The sequence below is a fragment of the Pseudopipra pipra genome, chromosome 9 (assembly GCF_036250125.1).
Source record: "Pseudopipra pipra isolate bDixPip1 chromosome 9, bDixPip1.hap1, whole genome shotgun sequence".
Lineage (NCBI taxonomy): Eukaryota > Metazoa > Chordata > Aves > Passeriformes > Pipridae > Pseudopipra > Pseudopipra pipra.
Genome location: NC_087557.1, coordinates 8,742,773 through 8,763,182, shown reverse-complemented (window position 1 = coordinate 8,763,182; position 20,410 = coordinate 8,742,773). Strand labels below are relative to the sequence as shown.

The window sequence follows — 20,410 nt, the reverse complement described above, 5'->3', positions numbered from 1 at the left end:
ACTACTTCTGAATTTCAATAATATATATATTATTAAAAAAAATTCCATAGTGTTTAACATAATTTTAACCATTTCTGCTTTTTTTCCCCCTCCTTTCTTATTAGACTGTTTATGGTGAACTGATAGCATTGGAGAGTAATAGTGATGTTATGGGTTTAGCAATATTTATCCTTAATCGCCTGCTCTGGAACCCTGACATTGCAGCTGAATACAGACATCCCACTGTGCCTCACCTTTACCGAGAGGGTAATTACTGCTTCCAGAATAATTCATTTTTAGCATTTAGTTTTTAAACCATCACTTAGTGGGTTATGTCTTTTTAGGTCATGAGGAAGCTTTGTCAAAATTCACACTGAAAAAATTGCTGTTGTTAGTTTGCTTTCTGGATTGTGCCAAACGGTCCAGGATGATTGAACATGACCCTTGCCTCTTTTGTAAGGATGCAGAGTTCAAGGTAAGAGAGCTGTGATTTGGTATCTCCTTCCAATATTGTATTAAGACTCTATGTAGAATGTTGTTTTTTTTTTTTTAATCTGACTATGTACTTAAACAAGTCCTGACTGTTCAGCCTTTTGCATGAACATTCTCAACGTACCATCTCATGGTCATGTAATGGAATTCCCAAGAAAATTCTGAGGTGTTGGTTCTGTAGGAAGGACTCCACTGTCCTGTGTTATTCGACTTCCCTCTCTGAATCTGAGCTTCTGCATTATTTTTAAATATTACTCTAGGATGCTGCAGCTGACCTTAAGCTGCAGGTCAGTTTGATGGACTCTTCTCTTTGCTTTTTCTGTTATTTTGCTGTGATAAGAAAGACTGTGGAACATCTGTTATACAAAGGCTTTGATTAACAAATGTTACATTTGTACTGTGTAGACGGACAGATGGAGAAAAAGGTATTCCTGAATTTGGTGGTGCTTTTAGTGGCATGGCAGCCAGGTATGATGACAATTAAAGCTGTGTGAACTGGCCAAAAATAGATTTTTTTTTTAAAAATATAATTTTAAGTATTAGACAAGGAAACATAAAATGCAGTTTGGGAGAAATGTATTCTGCTTGACAAATATCACAGTGTTAAGGTTATCTTATTTTTCTTTTTTTTTTCTTAATTTTAGGCTAGCAAAGACCTTTTGCTTGCATTTTCCCGGGACTTCCTGAGTGGTGAAGGTGACCTTTCCCGCCATCTCGGTTTCCTAGGACTACCTGTCTGCCATATTCAAACTCCGCTTGATGAATTTGATTTTGCTGTAACAAATCTGGCTGTGGACTTACAGTGTGGCATTCGTCTCGTGTGCGTTGATACAGAATTATTTTGAAATACTCATTGTCTTTTATATAATACCAAATGTGACCTCAGCAAAGGCATTAAACTGTGAAATTACCTTTGTTAGGAGAACAGTGGAGCTTCTGACCAAAAACTGGAATCTTTCAAAACAGCTGAGAGTTCCTGCAATAAGTCGTCTACAGAAAATGCATAACGTTGATATTGTTCTCAATGTCCTTAAAGAGCGAGGAATACACTTGAAAGATGAAAATGGTAAGGCCTAGAAATCAGGGTTATTCTAAGTGCATCAGGTAACTAGTGCACATTCCAATCCCTTTGTTTATTTGACAGGTGCTTCAATTGACTCCAGGGATATTGTGGATAGACACAGAGAACGAACATTAGCACTCCTGTGGAAAATTGTCTTTGCCTTCCAGGTACTATTCAATTACTTATTTTGTTTGTTTGGTACCAGTTACAAACAAGCAATAATGAAAACAACCAGTCTTTCAGGAGTATTTATTGTCTGTGAAAACCTCTACTAATCAAATTTTAGACTGAAATTATTTGCTTTAAATGTTCAAAGTTCCATGCAAGCTTTGGCTGAACTGCTAAGTGTTCCCTAACAGTACAGCTTGGATAATGTTTTAGTTGTGGTTTTTCTTGTATACATTCATACAATTTTTGGAAAAAAGATGAACTTCTGAGTTTATGCTGTATACTAGCAAAATTGATACTTAAAAGTAAAATAATGTTAATCTCAAAGTGCTAGTAAACTCCTACTAACTGAAAAGGACATTTTGACCTTATAGAGTAAGCTCTGAAGCTATAGCTCTTCTGCTTTTTTTCCATTCATCAAATTGACTGTTTCATATAAAACATTCTTGAAATAAGAGCAAAGATTCCTTAGGCATTACTGCAATGGCATTTCAAAGCCACTGAAAAAAAATAGAGGAAGAAAAAATAGTTTTCTTAAACTGTTTTAAGAGTTAACTTGTGTTGGATGGTATTTTAAAAATAAGTATGCAGCTGACAAATCCAGCTGGAAGGAACATAACATATGGAAGGTAAAATAAGATAAAGGTTGAGGTGGAAATTCACCACTAAGTAGTCAGAAATATAAGTGCAATTAACTACATGTAAAACAAGAATATGAAAGAGTATAGACACAGAACTATCAGTAAGCCAGACAACATCATAAAAATCAGATGTAAATATTTTCTTTCTTAACTACTTTTACACTATTGAGTAGTTACCTTCCTTGAGTTAGTTCTCCTGATGCATGACTCATAGTTGAATTGCTTTTGATTGAAGAAATAATTTCAGTGAGTAGTGGCTTTATCCAAGCCCTGTGGATAAAGCCACTTGTTCTCCAAATCTTCTCACACCCTTATAACACCAGCTGAAGTCCTCTCAGAATCCCTTAAATGAGGAGGAGTGGTGTGTGGGCTCAGTGGAATTGCAGATGAGACTCTGAAATTGTTGTTTCCTCTGAGACTCTGGTGAAATTACACAGGCTGTTTCAGGGAAAATTTCCCTGTTTCTCCCAGCTATTAACTAATGAAGTAACTGTTCTCCCACAGAACAGTGGGAGGCTAGATTCTAGGGGTTTTTTTTGCTGCCATCTATGCTGGAAAGTCCAGATTATCCTCTGCTGATTCTGTGTAGCAGGTACTGCTAAGTAGGAAGTGTGGTTTCTCTTTACAATCCCCCAGCTGAAGCCTCTGCATCCAGTAGCTGCAATGCCTGACATGTCAGATTGCTGACGTGTCATTTCTTTTTTTTTCTTCCTATTAGGTGGATGTTTTTCTGAATGTGGAACAGTTAAAAGAAGAAATAGAGTTTTTGAATAACTCACACAAGAGAAAAGCACAATTAAGTGCTCTCAAGACTTTTCCAAACTCTGTTAGAATACAAGAAGACAATGATAACTCCTCACCTCAGAGTTACAGTGAAAATGTAAAGCTCCTGATGGCATGGGTTAATGCTGTTTGTGGATTTTACAATATCAAGGTAAGTAGTTTTGTGTGTAGTTCAGCAAGTACATCCTGTGCTGTCATAATTCTTCACAGAACAGAGTTCTTCAAACTATCAAATACGTGGTAGCAGCCAATAATAATTAGTTTTAAATATCGTTCTGGACTTTGTTTAATCTGATTTGAAATAACCATCATTCTGTGAGTTTAGCTGCAGCTCTCTTTTTAAACAAATTTGAGCAAAAGGATTTCCCCTTCCAGTTAGTCTTATGCATAAAATTACCTTTTAAAACTAGAAGGTTTTTTGCTGGAATGAGAGTTGTTTGTTTATTTTTAATAAGTATTTGTTGTACAAGTATTTGTTCCTAGAATGTTCACTGTTTATAGGAACTATGAGAATTAAACTGATGTTAGGGATAAGATCAATTCCTCTCCTCAGAGATGCTTGTTTAGAAAGGACATGTTTGCTTTCTCCAAGAAGGGAAGCACTGGTCAGACACGTGTCTCTGATGGGAATACAGTCACAGCTGCTAGTTTTAATAAAGGGTAAAACAGAGCACTTAGGACTGATGCAAGTTCAGAACTTATTTCTGCATTAAAAACCTAGTGTAAAGGTATCTAAAGAAGTCTATTGGGAATGCTTCTGTAGAAAGATTGGTTTCTCTTTGGTTTCTTAAATGTTTCCCTTGTAGATTTACTATATAATGATTCACATCTATTTTATTTCTGGTTTCTCACAGCTGTATGTTACGGTACAGCAAATGTTCAAAGGAAACACTAGTTCCAAATTTTTTTTTGGTCAAAGATAATTTGCACTTGGCCACCTTCAAAGCTACAAAGAACAAACTCTATTTCCAGTTACTGGTAACAGAAACTGAAGGAATTTGTATCTTGCTATATTTTATTTTAATAGGTTGAAAATTTCACAGTGTGTTTCTCAGATGGGAGAGTATTATGTCATTTGATTCATCATTATCATCCATGTTACGTGCCTTTGGAAGCTGTGTGCCAGCGAACAACTCAAACAGTGGAATGCTCAAGAACTGTTAGAGTGGGACTAAACTCTTCCTCCTCATCAGAGTCAGATACTTCTCTAAATGTTATGGAAGAAATGTTTGATCAAAGTGAGTTATCTGATGCACAGAAGTTCATATTAAATCTATTTGATTTATGCACAATTTTGATTTGGCTTATGTTTTCTCTTTACAAAGCTGTAGCTCCCTCAGTCCTATGCAAGGAACTCCTGGACAACGAAAAGAAAAACTTCCAACTGATCAATGCTGCAGTTTCTGACCTAGGCGGAATACCAGCAATGATTCATCACTCAGACATGTCAAATACAATTCCTGATGAGAAGGTAAAATGCCTTTAGAGTTGATGTAAATGTGTTCTGCCCTCCTGTGAACGTGTTCTGCTCTTCTGTATAGCCCTAACTTGCTGTGTTCTGTGTCTGTATAGATTGTTATTACCTACCTGTCATTCCTGTGTTCGCGGCTTCTTGATCTGCGGCACGAAACTCGAGCTGCACGAATAATTCAGTCTGCTTGGAGGAATTACAGGCTGAAAAGGGAACTGAAACTTTATCAGGTACTCTTTGCTTGTGTAATATTCATACCTTCTACTTTGAGAAATAATAAATAAAGGATATAAGTTCACTGGGATATACAGGTTTATTGGAATAATATTGGCATTTAAATGAATGAGTATCATTTTTATCATCAAAATTTGCGGCCTTCTTGGTGGTGTAATTACTAACACAAAAAAGGGAGTAGTTAATTTTTAATTCCTATTCATGTCTACAGGATGAGAAGAGTAATTAAACTTCTGCATGGATTTACTATATTTGTTTAGAAGCTAAACTTCACCAGTGTTTTGAATTGAATTTCATGAGTATTTTATTTCTTGCTTTTCTGGTAGTTATATCAGAACTTCTGAGGGTTTTAAAAGTATGAAACCATTAAGATTGATAAATGCCACCTCTGTGTCTTACTGAGATACATATTATTTGATGTTGGAACAGTGTTGAAGTGAAATATTGTAAAAATCTCTGGTGTAGTGGGGGACAGAGGTTGTATTTATGTAGGCTTTTTCATCTCCAGGTGTTTTTTTTTTTTACTTTTTAAAATATACACAACCTTAATAATGACAAAACATTCCCTTTGCAACTCTTTTGAAATAACTAATAGTAAAGATGCTGGTAGGCAGAGAAGGAATCAAAACCACTTGGGCATTGACAGCATTATTTTTTAAAAATAATCTTACAGTGTACTCACATATGCTTTGCACTGTGGTAGGATAGGCTAGTAGTGGAATGATCTAAATATCGATGTGTTACATTTGTTAGTTACTTCTTTTACTTTGACGTGCACCAGTTTGTTACTGCAATCTCTGGGTTACAACAAATGCTGGTTGGTTTGAGCAAACAAAACTCTGGGGTAGATGGTCATGAGCTGGTCTGACTATCCTTATACTCTTTTATATTATTTAAATATAGCTAGAGAGCACTCCGGCATGTTCCCTTACTGAGGGTATCTTAAACTGTTATGAATGAGAACTAAAACTGAGGCTTAAAAATGGGTTGCAAAGGAATGCTTAAAAATTGTTTTTTAAAGAAGAGTGATGAAGGCAGGAGGATGCAAATTTAAGTGATAGTAGCCTTTTACAAAGTATCCAAATAAAATGTTCTGTCTGAAAAAAATTCTTTTACTATAGTGAAGAAAAGCTGTGTATCAACAAGCCTAATTTTTAAGAGATTGCTCTAGATAGTTAATCACATCAAAGAATTGAGTGAAAATTCCAATCCTAACTGTTCAGTTGAAATGGCTCTTTGTAGGAAAGAGACAGAGCTGCTCGGATAATTCAGAAATTTGCAATAAACTTCTTGTCTCGTCGACACATCCTGAAGAGAGTGAATGCAGCCGTTTCCATCCAGAAGCACTGGAGAGGATACTTGGCCAGGATGACTTTTTTCAATCTGAAAAAGGCAAAACTGGAGGAAACCAGAAGTAAATCTGCCACAGTCATTCAGGTAATACAATTTAAAGTTAGCTTTCACAGCTACACCACAAGGAAACCTCTTTGAAACTTCTGAGAAAGAGTCTTGCTGAGGACCATTTGTTCAGCTTGCAGCAACTGATGCCTTCATGAAGTGTAATATTTTTTTTTTTTACTTTCCCCCCCCTCTACTTTTGAGATGTTTTAATAACTTTCTCTCTTCAGGGAGAGATAGTAATATGTCATTAAATTAAAAATTGCTCCTTCTTAGTGAATATTTTGGAACACCGTAAACATTAAAACACTGGGCCTTAAACTAGTCAGTGTCAAAGGACTAATCAGGTTGTGTTGGCTTTCCTCTTTGCAGCTGTTGAACATTACTTAAACGGGGTTTTACAAAAAATTAAAAATTGCTCTCCTAGTGTTGTGTTACCTGCAGTGGGCACATTCAAACTGGCAGACATTAGTTACCAATGGTAGTTGGACAGCTAATTCGGTTTCTCAAGATACTTTTGCCACTATTACCCAAAGCTGAACAGTACACTCTTAAGACTTTTTAGAATGGTTGTTAAAAGAAACACTGATATATCAAATAGTTTAAAAGGGAATCTAGTGTTGGCAGGGCAAATTTAGTCTTTTCTGAGAATTTAAGATGCTTTAAAAAAACCCAATGATTCAAGCATTTGACTTTTACTTTTTGTTTTGATGTGGTGTGGGGTTTTTTTAAATCATTATTATAATTGGAGGTTTTGTTTGTTTTTTTGTTTTGTGGGTTTTGGTTTTGGATCTTTGTTTGTTTTTGTTTGGGGTGGTTTTGTTTGGTTGGTTTTTGTTTGTTTTGTTTGTAATGTAGATTTCTGGGCTTACCTTCCTAGGGATTAAGTAGGAATAAAGAAATCTTAAAAAGTCTGAAGATGATTGTCCTCACATTTGGGCTTAACTTGAGATACTATAAAGAAAATACAAAATTTTCTTTTTTTTTTTTCCTGCAGGCTTATTGGAGGAGATACTCTGCTAGGAAAAGATATTTACAGCTAAGATACTATGTTATTTTTGTACAAGCAAGGATGAGGATGGTGAAGTCTGCTGCTGCATATAAGCGAATTGTTTGGGCTACTGTTACAATTCAGAGTCATCTGCGTGCATCTAAGTTGGCAAAAAAAGATCGACAGAGATACAAAATCTTAAAGTCCTCAGCACTTACTATTCAGTCTGCATTCAGAAGATGGAGAAAACACAAAATTCAACAGAAAATTAAAGCGACTTTAGTACTTCAGACTTATTTCCGAAAATGGCAATCTTCAAAACTGGCTAAGAGAAGGAGGGCTGCCCTTGTCATACAGTCTTGGTACAGGATGCACAGAGACCTGAAACAGTATCTATGTATTAGGCAAAATGTTATCAAGATTCAGGCTTGGTACAGGTGTCAGCTGGCCAGACGTGTTTACCAGGAACACAGGGCAAAGATAGTGATAATTCAGCAGTATTACAGAGCTTATAAACTAGGGAAAACTGAGAGAGAGCACTATTTACAAAAGCATGCAGCAGTGATAGTTCTCCAAGCTGCTTTTAGAGGCATGAAGGCACGTAAGCTGTACAGGCAAGCAAAAGCAGTTTGTGTTGTTCAATCTCTGTGGAGAATGAAACAAGAGAAACAAAGATTTCTGCTATTAAAGAAATCTGTTACTACATTGCAGTCACACGTGAGGAAATACCAGCAAGTGAAAAGATACAAAGAGATTAAAAATGCTGTTTCTGTAATTCAAACTCGGTATAGGGCACATATGGCCTCTAAAAAAGCAGCTGCTTCTTTCCAGAGGATGCGCCTGGCTGCCATTGTTCTCCAGTCTGCCTACAGAGGGATGGAAGCTCGGAAAGAGGCTCGCACGTTGAGAGCCGTGATCAAAATTCAGGCAAGTTACCGTGCTTATGTCGTCCAGAAGAGATTTAAAAACTTGAAAGGTGCGACAGTAAAGATTCAAGCTTTTGTAAAGATGTGGCAAGCACGTAAACATTATTGCGCTTTAAGGGAGGCAACACTTTATGTCCAGCGAAGGTATCGGTCTCATAGATATGCTCTTCAACTTAAAGAAGATTTTAGGAAATTGAAGGGAGCTTGCATAAGAATTCAGGCTGTAGTCCGAGGCTATCTTGTCAGGAAACAAATACAGAGGTGGAGGGAGACGGCAGTATTTCTTCAGGCCTGCTACAGAATGAGAAGGGACAGGCAACGGTACTTAACCATCTATAGGGCTGCCATTGTCATTCAACAACATTATCGTGCATACAAAAAACAACGGTGTCAGAGGCAGGAATTCTTGCAAGTTAAAAAAGCAGTTGTGTGCTTACAGGGAGCCTACCGGGGTTATAAAACACGCAAAAAGCTTAAACTTGAATATAGAGCTGCTATTAAAATCCAGACTGCTTTTAGAGCTCATGCTGCACGAATGAAACACAAAGCAGTGGTTCAAGCCTCCGTTGTGATTCAGAGGTGGTACAGAAATTGTAGGACTGGTAACAGGCAAAGACGGAACTTCTTAATGACAAGAGCGGCAGTGCTTTCTTTACAAGCAGCTTTTCGTGGCTGGAAGGTTCGAAAGCAGATTCAAAGACAGCATGTTGCTGCTACTGTGATACAGTCTGCCTTCAGAAAATTCATGGCTCTGAAAAAGTTCAGGCTTGTGAGCCGTGCTGTGCTAACTATTCAGAGGCGTTACAGGGCCAGTGTTATGGGCCGGAAACAACGGCAAGAATACGTTCAGCTGCGTAACTCTGTAGTGTGTCTTCAGGCAATATGGAGGGGGAAAACTGTGAGAAAAACAATTCAGAAGCAGAACAATCTTGCAACAGTTATTCAGACCTATTACAGGATGCATGTCAATCAACTAAAATACAAGAAACTAAGACAAGCCACTCTAGTGATTCAGAAATACTTCAGAGCTTACTGTATGAAAAAAACCCAACGTGCAATTTATCTAAAAACAAAGGCAGCTGTGTTAGTCTTGCAGTCTGCTTACCGTGGAATGACTGTGAGAAAACAACTGAAAAAACTAAACAAAGCTGCTACAACTATACAAGTTGCCTTCAGATCTTACCTGGCCAAGAAAGAATATGAAAGACTTAGATCTGCAGCTATAGCTATGCAAAGGCGTTATCGTGCGGTTATTCATGCTAAATGTCAAAGGCAGAGATATTTGTCTTTAAAAAGAGCCACAGTCAAAATGCAGGCGATTTACAGAGGTGTAAGAGTCAGACGACAAGTGCAGCATATGCATCAAGCAGCTGTTTGCATCCAAGCCACGTTTAAGATGCATCAGATGAACATAAAATACCGGTCAATGAGAATGGCAGCAATTAGAATTCAAAGACAGTATAGGGCATTTTGTTTAGGCAAAGTACAGCGCAAAAAGTACTTGGAACTAAAGAAGTCTATCATAATCCTTCAGGCTGCTTGCAGAGGCATGAAAGTCCGACAAGACTTTAAAACTATGCATCAGTCAGCAGCAGTAATACAGTCTTATTATCGAATGCACAGACAACAGAGGGATTTCAGAAAATTGTTGCTGGCAACTAAGCAGATTCAGCAGTGGTTCCGTGCTTGTAAGGAGAGAAATGCACAAGTTCACAAGTATATGATGGTGAAAAATGCTGTACTACGCATCCAGGCTGCGTTCCGTGGTATGAAAACAAGAAGACTTATCAGAACTATGAGTGAATCAGCCGTGATTATTCAAAGAAGATTTAGAACTTTTATTGAAAGGAAACATTTTCTTTCCATTAAGGCAGCTGCTGTTGTAATTCAGAGAAAATACAGAGCAACTAAACTGGCAAAAATTCAGCGTCAAAAATATCTCTCTTTCCTTAATGCTGCTGTTATCATACAGTCTGCTTACAGAGGATTTATGGTAAGGAAAAAAATGCAGCGAAAGCATCAAGCTGCTACAGTTATTCAAGCAATGTTAAGAATGCATAAAATTTACACTTCTTATCGAGAAGTCAAACGTGCTTCACTAATCATACAGCAACATTATCGAGCTTACAGGAAAGGGAAGCATGTGAGAGAAAGATATTTAAAACTGTACAATTCTGTTTTAGTACTTCAAGCTGCCTATAGAGGAATGAAAACAAGATGCTTCTTGAGGAAAAGACATGAGGCAGCACTTACAATACAGAGAAACTACCGAATGTATAGGCAGTACCGTCATTACAGAAAACTTAAGTGGGCAGCCCAGCTAATACAGAAGAGATACAGAGCCAATAAGCTAAGGAAAGTTGCAGTACAGCATTACTCTTCATTAAAGAAAGCAGCAGCTTGTATCCAGAAGGCCTTTCGAGCCATGCGAGCAAGAAAACAACAGCAAGAAATGCACCGTGCTGCTACTGTTGTTCAGAAAAATTTTAAAGCTTTTAGAGAACGTCAGAGATACCTCTCTCTTAAAGCAGCTACACTTATCTTTCAGAGAAGATACAGAGCTTTGCTTCTGTCAAGACAGCATACTTCGGAATATCGTTCTCTTCGTAGAGCAACTATTTGTATACAGGCTGTGTACAGAGGTATCAGGGTGCGGAACAGCATCAAGCACATGCATTCAGCTGCCAGTGCAATACAGTCAGCCTATAGAATGCACAGGGATAGAAAGTCCTATCAAAATATGAGAACTGCAGCTATTGTTATACAGAGCTACTATCGATCCTACGTGAAAGGAAAGAACCAACGGAAGGAATATCTGACAATGAAGAATTCTGTTCTTGTTATTCAAGCATCATACAGAGGCATGAAGGCACGGCAGAAACTGAAAGTCATGCATGTTTCAGCCACTGTAATACAGTCTAGTTATCGCATGTACATACAGCATAGGCATTACAAACAGTTGTGCCAGGCTGTCAGAGTCATACAGCAGAGGTTCAGAGCCAAAATGGCAAAAGAAGCTGATGTGAAAAACTACGCAAAAATGAAAAAGGCTGTCGTCTGCCTTCAAGCTGCTTTTCGCGCTAAAAAAGCCAGGCAGTTGTATAAAGCCAATGTTGCCGCACAGTGCATTCAGTCATTCTTACGAATGTGCAGAGACAGGAGATGTTTTCTTGAAAAGAAGTCAGCAGTAATAACGATCCAGTCAATGTTCCGATGCCAAAGAACAAGGACTCGCTATAAATTGATCCGGAGTTCAGCAATTGCTATTCAGAGGTGGTACAGATCGTGTCACAGGGCTCGTTTACAGAGAGCAGAGTATTTGGCTCAAAGACAAGCGATAGTCATTATTCAGTCTGCCTTCCGTGGTTTGAAAGCAAGAAAAATAGCAAGGCAACTACGAGCTGCAAGAAAGGTTCAGTCTTTTCTTCGGATGACTGTGCAACGTAGAAAATATGTTCAACTTAGAAGAGCAGCTATTACGTTACAAGCCTATTACTTAATGCGTAAAACTCAATCACAGTATACAAGCTATAAAAAAGCAGCAGTTGTCTTACAGCGGTGCTACCGATCCCACTTGACTGTGAAACACCAAAGAATGGCTTACTTACAAACCCGGAGGAACATTATCATTGTGCAGGCTAGAGTCAGAGGATTCATTGAAAAGAAGAGGTTTCACAAAGTTAAAGAAAGCACAATAAAAATTCAGGTACTTTGGAATGAATAGTTGTGGGGTTTGGGTGTGGTTTTCTTAATTTGTGGGTGCTTTTAAGATTTACTGCTCTTGCAAACCACAGTTTCAAGCTCGAGAAGAATCAATTTCTGAAGTGTACTACATGGCAGATGTATAAAACTTACTGCCACAGTGCACAGAGATAAGGTTCTTTAGGTCAGAACTGACTTTCCCCTGTATACTGATAGCTTAGGGAATGTTTTATTTGATTAGAATATGAATGAAAACTGTCTTGATGTATTGAAATGAGAAGGTACTGGTAGTGAGTATAAAGTGAAGAAAATGACAAAAATTTACTTTAGACTTTCTTTAAGACTTCGACTTCTTTAAGACTTCATGTCTTCCCTTTAGAAAGACATGAATCAATCATGTTAGTCCTTCTAGGTTTATTAAATGTCCCTAGACTAATTTGAGTGTCTAGGTAACATTCTGAAGAGGAATTTAAGGACAGAAATTCCCTCAAATCAGGGAGGAAAGGGAAATGATGGTGATGATAACAATAATAAGGGGCTCTGAACAACTTGATCTAATGGCATCCTTGCCCATGGTATGTGGGTTGGAAGTAGATGATCTTTAAAGTTCCCTTCCAACTGAAATAATTCTCTGACAATTTCTTAGGTTGCTATTATTATCTTGTTGGAAAGCACATGCTGTGCTTAACAGGTAAGAAAACAGGTGTGCTTTCCTTATCTCCATGTTTTGGGGGAAATTGGTAGCCTCTTGCTTATTTTTCTGAATGTTTAACTTATGTATCCTGAACAATGTAAATATGATTACTTTGCTTAAAAAGTAAAAAAAAAAACCCATTGTGAAATCAGAAATGTATTATAATGTTTTTCTAACAAGTCATTGAGTACAGCTCTACTTAAAAATATGGAAATGCTCCCAGTCAATACCATGCAAGTGGTTAAATATTCTAAGAATTATGTCTTTTTCTTTTAAGGCATTTTTCCGTGGATTTCTTGAGAGAAAGAAATACCTTCGGTGCAAGTTTTCTGCTGTACTAATACAGCAGCACTACAGAGCCCATCGGATGCGACATATTGAACAACAAAGATACCATCAAATGAAAAGAGCTGCCATTAGAATTCAGGTAATCATAAAAGCAGGTTTTGTTGGGGTTTGGTTTGGTTGGTTTTTTTTTTCTTTTTTAAATCTCTCGTATTTGTTTCTTCACAATACAATTATTTTTGCCGACATTAAAGAGAGTTGCATTAGTGGATTTTCCCTGAATGTGTTTCACTTGCTTTTGAAGACATCTTCTAGTTGTGAGAAATTAGATATTTATAATACTGTAGAAATGAGAGTCCCGAAAGCTGTTCGCGGTGCCGTGACTTTTTTCCTTTTAATCTTGTTTGTTCCCTTAAACAAATAAAACCCTCAAGTTTTGAATATTTTTTTTTTCTTTTTATATGTTTAATAGGCAGCATATAGAGGATATAAAGCCAGGCAGTGGGTTAACAAAATGAGAGCAGCACAAGTAATCCAAGCCTGGTTTCGAGGTCGCAAAGCACGAAAGGAATATGCAGCTGTGGTAAAAGCTGCACTTGTTATTCAGAGTCACTTCAGGACGAAGCAGCTGCGGACTTGGTAACACTGAATTTGATATCAATTTCTCTACTTTCAAAGCTTTTATTATATAATTATTGCACCTCTTGGTGCAGGTGGAGTTATTCTCTTGTGCGAGATTTTCATTATGTTTAATTATTTTTCTGGAATGGAAGCTCCCCCACAAACTTAAATTTTGTTTACTGTGGATCTAGAAAAGAGTAGGCCTTGATTTTTTTTTTTTCGCTTCTCTTTCTCAAGAAGGATGTTCTGAATGTTGTTAAAATTCCAGCATAAAACTAATAAGTTGAAAAGCTCTTTCAGTACACTCCATAATGGAATAGTTCAATTAGTTTATGTTTATTTTGCTGTGAGATGCTTTTATGATAAATGCTCTACTAGATCAGCCTGACAGCTCATCTCATTCTGAACCATGTCCCATACCAGTAGCAGCAGAGGATGCTGTTTAGAGATATGTTAACCTGACCACTTTCTGCTTTCCCAGATCCTCCCTCAGCATCCCTGCTTCTTAAACATCCTTACCTATTATCCTTTCATGGACCTGTAGTATGTAGTCTGTCCAATGCTTTCAAGCTGCTGTCTCCTTTGACAGCAAGTTACAGAAGTACCTACTGTGGTAAAATTGAAAGTATCTTCTATTCAAAATCAGTCTTCCTGCCAACATTTCTAGGTATCCCCTGGTTTTTGGTGTTCTAAGATTTGGTTGATAATGGCTCTGCTTTCACAATATCTATCTTAATAATTTTGTAAGCCATCACTGTTTTCTTATTTAAAACTGCATTTTTTGTGTTAGGTTTTTGAAAATGAAATTCTGTGTGCTTACTATCCAAAGAAGATGGAGAGCAACCCTCACGGCACGAGTGATTCGGCATCACTTTCTGGCAACTAAGAATGCTGCAGTTAAGATTCAGCTGGCATATAGACAGTACAGGGCTAGAAAACTACTAAGAAAGGTATGTTTTCACTTGCACTCTGGTATGTCATGGTTGCTTTAAAAGTTTTCCATATATTTGAGTGATTTTTGTCAATGATGTGCAGAATCATAGAAAAGGTGGGACCAGAACAAAGATTGTTCAAACCAAAACTATTCAATCTTCAAAATATTAAATATCCTTTTTGTATTAAGTAACAGGGTTGATTCCTGGTTTTGAACAGTACCAGTTGTTGAATTACCCCTTACTATACTGATACCAAAATAAAATGCCAAATTTTTTGCTGGCTTTGTTATTTACAAAGGATTAAGTTCAATTGCTCATATTTGACCCCATTTAGGTGAAGACCTTCCAAATTGTGAAAGTGTATTTTGATATGAACCAGTACTTTATGTGTTTGCTGGTATTTCTTATTCCATTTTTGTTCTTATGATGGGAAAAAAAGAAACAGAGCTAAAAATAAATATATATATTGATCATGACACAAATGAACAGAAGTTTAATCATCAACTCATTCTTTAAAATCTCTTTCAGAAGCTTCAGGCTGCATGTTTGATCCAAAAAGCATATAGAGGTTTCAAGGCAAGAAGGAAATTTGTTCAACAAAAAGCTGCTGCTGTAATTATCCAAAAACATCTGCGGGCTTGGCAGGAAGGCCGGCTTCAATTAATGAAATACAATAAGACTAGAAGAGCTGTCATTAAACTGCAAGCATTTATACGGGGTTATTTGGTCAGAAAAAAGGTTGGTATAGTTCGAATTAAAGCTGTACTTTTGATGTAAAATACCTCTAGAGCAGCATTAATTCTGACTGGCAAGAAGAGGAAAACCTGATTTCTTGTTGTTGAAATCAAGTTCTTATTGGCTGCTTTGAGTATTGGGTGCGTCAAAATAGATCAAAACACAGTTTGATCCTTTTCTCACAATCCTTTATAACTAAAGTAGGTTTTCATTGTTGGGTGTTTTTTAGTTTCTGAGGTCTTTTGTGGCTTACTTATAACTGATACTTCTGCACATACAGGCTTACAACGAAATTGTTCTCTGCTATGTATTAATGTTATTGCTTACAATCCCTTCTGTGTTATCATTTAGATTAGAGATCTAGTACTGAAGAAAGCTAGCTTGCTTTAGTTCTGAGGTAATGACCTCCAAGGGGATTTTCCAGCATCTAATAGTATATTGCTGTGTACTATGTTCTTTGTATAGGCAATCAGCTACCTCAGAGTATAAAAATTAATAATCCTTGTATTGTTTTCCTTCTACAGATTTCAGAACAGAAACAAAAAAAGAGACTACTTCATTTTACAGCAGCTGCATATCGTCATCTGTCTGCAATTAAAATTCAAAGGGCATATAGGATTTATCTCACCTTAAAACTTGCACAAAACCAGATCTCATCTGTTCTTATAATACAGGTTAGTCTAAGGCCAAATGCTTTTCTGTAATGTAGTCTAATTTCTTTTCTGTAAGCTAAGCTGTAACACTAAGACACTGTAGTTCCTTTGCACGTGAACATAAAGCTAAGTTATGGAGTTACTAAATAATTATTATTAAATAATGATGCTTATACCGAGCTAACCGTATTAGGATGGGTCTCAGCAAGTTCTGCAGCACTTTAAAGCTGAGGATGGATTGGAAAGTTTCTTTCCTTCAGACCTTCAAGCTTGCTAAAGGAATCTGAGTGCTGTCTTAGCCTATTTCTTTACATCCTACTGGAAGTAGGAAAGATCAGACACAACAACCTGTAAGGTTTGGGAAATGCAGAGCATCTCTTTACGTGAACAATCCCCTGGGATACAATGATTTATTTGGTTGGATGTTTCTAATCTTCTAGGGCTACCAAAGCCTGTTGCAGCGTTTTAATATAACCATGTTTTACTTATCTAAAACAAGATCAAAAATCAGGTCTGTATTGTAGCACTACCTAATTTTAAAAATTATCTTCATGTCTCCAAACTGACCATTAGCATAGTTCCACTACTGGAAGGTTAGCATTTGGTAAATGGAGAGGCTGAAATGGGAACCCTGAAATAGCTGTTCTCTAGTCTAGGATCTTATGGCAAACTTTGCCCCACTGCTCCTCCATATATACAAATCTGTTATCTCTCCCCATAAGTTAGATTTTCCCTTTAGGGCTAGAGAAAATGGGTGGAAGAGGGTTTTTTTGCTCTGATTTGGCATAGGGTACCCTGTCTCCCTTCTTTATATAGGGAGTAAACAGAGCTGGGAAATTAGTAAAGTGGAGTGATGTTTTTAAAAGGTAGCCAAGAGAAAGCAAGCTTCTAGGTCATAGTAATGCTGGACACAAGCATAAACTGGGAGGGGAGTGGCTGGAGAGCGGCTCTTCAGAGAGGGATCTGGGTGGTTGGTTGACAGTTGCTCAGTGTGGGTGTGCCCTGGCAGCCCAGAGGACAAACCCCATCTCTGGTGCATCAGGCACAGCATGACAGCCCTCAGAGGAGCTGATTGCCCTGCTGTGTGCAGTGATGGTGTGGCCTCACCTGGGGTACTATGTGCAGTTCTTCAGTAAAGAAGAATGTGAAGGTACTCAAATGCATCCAGAGGAGGGCAGTGAAGCTGGGGAAAGAGCTGAAAGACATGTCCTCTGAGGAGCAGCTCAGAACTTTGGGTTTATCTAATCTGGAGAAAAGAAGGCTGACCTCATTGCTCTCTACAGCTTCCTGAGGAGGGGAAGTGGAAAGGTGAGATGCTGATCTCTCCTCCCTGTAATCCAGTGATAGGACACATGGAAACGGTTCAAAGCTTCACCAGAAGAGGTTTAGATTGCACATTAGGAAGCATTTTTTTACTGAGAGTGTGATCAAACACCAGAACAGTCTTCCTAGAGAGGTGGCTGATGCCCCAAGCACGTCAGTGTTAAAGAGGCATTTGGACAATGCCCTTAATAACATAAGGTTATTAATGCCCTTAATAACATATAATGCCCTTAATAGCATAAGGTTATCTTTTGGTCAGCCCTGCAGTAGTCAGGCAGTTGGACTAGATGATGATTGTAGGTCCCTTCTAACTGAAAACAATTCCAGCTATCCACATCTCTACTCTTCCTTCTCTACCTTTCTCTCTTCAGAATTCTTCCCTAAGAGCTCCTAATTAAGATTTCATTCTGAAGTCTTGCATTTCAGCTACCCCAAGACCAATCAGAATCACAGAGGTTATATGTGTGCTAGGGACGTTTGTAGTGCCTGCATCTGCCAAAGTTCATGTTAAACACTTCCTCAGTTTTCATCAATGCTCATTTAGGATGGGAAAAGGGAATTTAGGGGAAAAGTAATAAATAAAAAAAAAAAGTACTTTCATTTTAAACAGAGATGGTTCCGAGCAAAAATGCAACGGAAGAGATTTCTAAGAGATTATCAAAGAATCATTCTGTTACAACGTGCCATTCGAGGCTGGCTAAATCACAGACATGATGCAGCAACCATAATCCAGCGAAATGTGCAAAGATTCCTTGCTTGCAGACGTAGGAGAAAATTTACAGCTGGAATAATTAAATTTCAGGTAAATACCTCCTGTAAGAAAATGACACTTATGTAATTCTTATTTTTATTTTCTGATTTTTCTCACGTGGGTTTTTGGTGAGAGGAAAAATGTTTACTTTGGTTGATGAATTTATCAGTTAAATTGCAAGCCAAGTTAGCAGATTATTAAGTAATATTAAGCAGATACTGGTTGCAGTGCTTTTGCTGGGAATGTGTGTGGAGTGTATATAAACAGGGTTTTTTTTGCCTTTTGTCTTGAAAATCCAGTATTTGAACGATTAAACACTGAGTGGTAATTGCATAAATTTCAATACCCAAGATCATTGAAATACTTTGTCAGACTTGTGTAAAACTGATTTGAAGTGGTAATGGAAGTTCTCATGTATTGTCTCTTGTTCATTACTTTTTTCTTTTTTGGGAAATTCCTTTTCTGTAGGCATTGTGGAGAGGATATTCTTGGAGAAAGACTAATGACACAGCAAAAACTAAAGCTTTACGGCACAGTTTAGAAAAGGCTAATGAAAAGAGCAGAGAAGAAAACAAACTGTGCAACAGAACTGCAACTGCAATTGAATACCTTCTAAAATACAAACATCTCTCTTACATTCTTGCAGCATTAAAGCATCTTGGTCAGTATTTTGTCTTAATAACTGATAGATTTCCAGGATGATAGGCACTAGAGCTTTTCAGCTGAGAAGAGTTCATAATGATATTTAGGCTTTCTGCATGATTCTAAAATGTGAACATGTTTGAGACTATAATGGGGGCTTTTTCCAGACTGAAATTAGATTATTAATTTCATAACAATATTTAAATGGCTATGTAGAAAAGGAAATCCTGTATGATTGCTCTAATTTCCTGTCAGTCCTAGTAATGCTATACCTTACATAAGTTTATTATTATGTTTGCTATCAGTGTATGTTTTCTGTGGATCATTTTGTCTGCATAGTTTTTAGTCTGGAATATCAAAACTATTGATTTAGAAATACTTGTTTAAATCAATAAGTGAAGTTTTTACTTCTTTGCACTTCTACTTAAAAATGGAGAAAATCTTGGTTTCCAATTAAATTGCTTGAACTTCAGAGTTTTCTTTAATTTTTTTTCTTCCCTTTAATTGTCACAGAGGTGGCTACCAGGTTGTCCTCACTGTGTTGTGAAAATATGGCCCAGAGCAGAGCAATCTTCAGTATTTTTGTTCTGATTCGAAGTTGCAACCGGAGTGTTCCATGCATGGATGTGATCAGATATTCAGTTCAGGTTCTACTTAATGTTTCAAAGGTAATTTAATATTTTCTTTTGCAGAGTTATAAGCAGTAGGCTTATTTATCGTAGTACTTGGGAAAGGTACCTTCTTATAACATGTTACAATTGTGTAACATACAGAAGTGATTTTTTATTGTTTGGATGCCAGATTAACTACAAATTTATTCTAGGGGAGAATATGGACTTTACTTTTTTCTTTAACCTCTAACTATTAACCTCTAAAAAGATGTTTTAGAGGTCTGTCTCTTGTCTCTTTCTTATATAACAGTATGAAAGAACTACTCAAGCAGTTTATGATGCAGAAAATTCTATAGATACTTTACTAGACCTCCTGCAAATGTACAGAGGGAAAGCTGGGGACAAAGTTTCAGAGAAAGGAGGAAGCATTTTCACAAAGACCTGTTGTTTGTTGGCCATCCTTTCAAAGGACTCAAAAAGAGCTTTGGTAAGACTTAAATGCTTTGGGTTTAATGGTTTGATTCAACATACTTTTCCTACATATTTTTGGTGGTATTTGTAATTTTTTTTCTTTCTATCTCTGCCATACCTATTAGGGCTATTATAACTAAACTCTGGTTTAAAAAAAAAAAGCTTTTCCAAGATGGTGAAAACACTCCTATTTTCTTGATTTGTGAAGCTGCTTTTGAACTTGTGGTGGTAACTGTGTGCTGTTTTCACCTCTTCTCAGGAAATCCGAGGCATGCCAAGAACTGTTCCTTGCATTCAAAGCCTGTATAAACTTACAGCTCGGAAACACAGAATGGATGCAGAGAGAACACTCGTGAAGCAGAAAACAAACACTGTCTTAGGTGGAAGTTGTTATGTTCCAGTAACTCCTTTAAGAATAAAAACAGTTTCAAAGTAAGTGCTTAAAAAATTTAGTCTTCTGTTTCTGCTGTGGCAATGTAATATTTTATTGACAAACCACTAATGTTTTCACAGAATTAAACCGGATTGGGTCTTGAGGAAAGATAACATGCGAGAAATCGTGGATCCTCTGCAAGCAATTCTGATGGTGATGGACACACTTGGTATTACCTGCTACTGAAATGTAAATGATGTATAGGAAAATGTATTTGTACAGTATGTATGAGTTAGTAGTTGGCTAAATGATTTTAAAAGAAAGCAAATAAGTGTCGAGCTGTCCTTGGAAATGTATTTTCAAATTGTGGTTAGTATTTTGGTAACTCTTTGTATTGTATACAGTTTTGAAACCCTGCTTTGTACTACCAAAAGCCATTTTACAATAAAATCATTTCGCTGGATTTTA

The 20,410-nt window shown here is 37.2% G+C and overlaps 1 protein-coding gene across 1 annotated transcript in view; it reads left to right on the top strand.

Annotated features, from left to right (window-relative positions):
- ASPM (assembly factor for spindle microtubules) overlaps window positions 1–20,405 on the top strand; it is a 32,301-nt gene extending 11,896 nt beyond the window's left edge. The window contains exons 8-29 of the mRNA XM_064664447.1: window positions 105–246; window positions 324–454; window positions 1,116–1,291; window positions 1,392–1,537; window positions 1,616–1,701; window positions 3,062–3,277; window positions 4,154–4,364; window positions 4,452–4,597; window positions 4,699–4,827; window positions 6,074–6,268; window positions 7,227–11,852; window positions 12,820–12,969; window positions 13,300–13,466; window positions 14,239–14,398; window positions 14,912–15,121; window positions 15,643–15,792; window positions 17,705–17,896; window positions 18,314–18,506; window positions 19,001–19,155; window positions 19,409–19,585; window positions 19,829–20,001; window positions 20,083–20,405. Coding sequence (XP_064520517.1) covers window positions 105–246; window positions 324–454; window positions 1,116–1,291; window positions 1,392–1,537; window positions 1,616–1,701; window positions 3,062–3,277; window positions 4,154–4,364; window positions 4,452–4,597; window positions 4,699–4,827; window positions 6,074–6,268; window positions 7,227–11,852; window positions 12,820–12,969; window positions 13,300–13,466; window positions 14,239–14,398; window positions 14,912–15,121; window positions 15,643–15,792; window positions 17,705–17,896; window positions 18,314–18,506; window positions 19,001–19,155; window positions 19,409–19,585; window positions 19,829–20,001; window positions 20,083–20,188 — 8,037 coding nt within the window. The 3' untranslated portion in view covers window positions 20,189–20,405. The remainder of the gene's footprint in view (window positions 1–104; window positions 247–323; window positions 455–1,115; window positions 1,292–1,391; window positions 1,538–1,615; window positions 1,702–3,061; window positions 3,278–4,153; window positions 4,365–4,451; window positions 4,598–4,698; window positions 4,828–6,073; window positions 6,269–7,226; window positions 11,853–12,819; window positions 12,970–13,299; window positions 13,467–14,238; window positions 14,399–14,911; window positions 15,122–15,642; window positions 15,793–17,704; window positions 17,897–18,313; window positions 18,507–19,000; window positions 19,156–19,408; window positions 19,586–19,828; window positions 20,002–20,082) is intronic.
- Window positions 20,406–20,410: the final 5 nt, after the last annotated feature.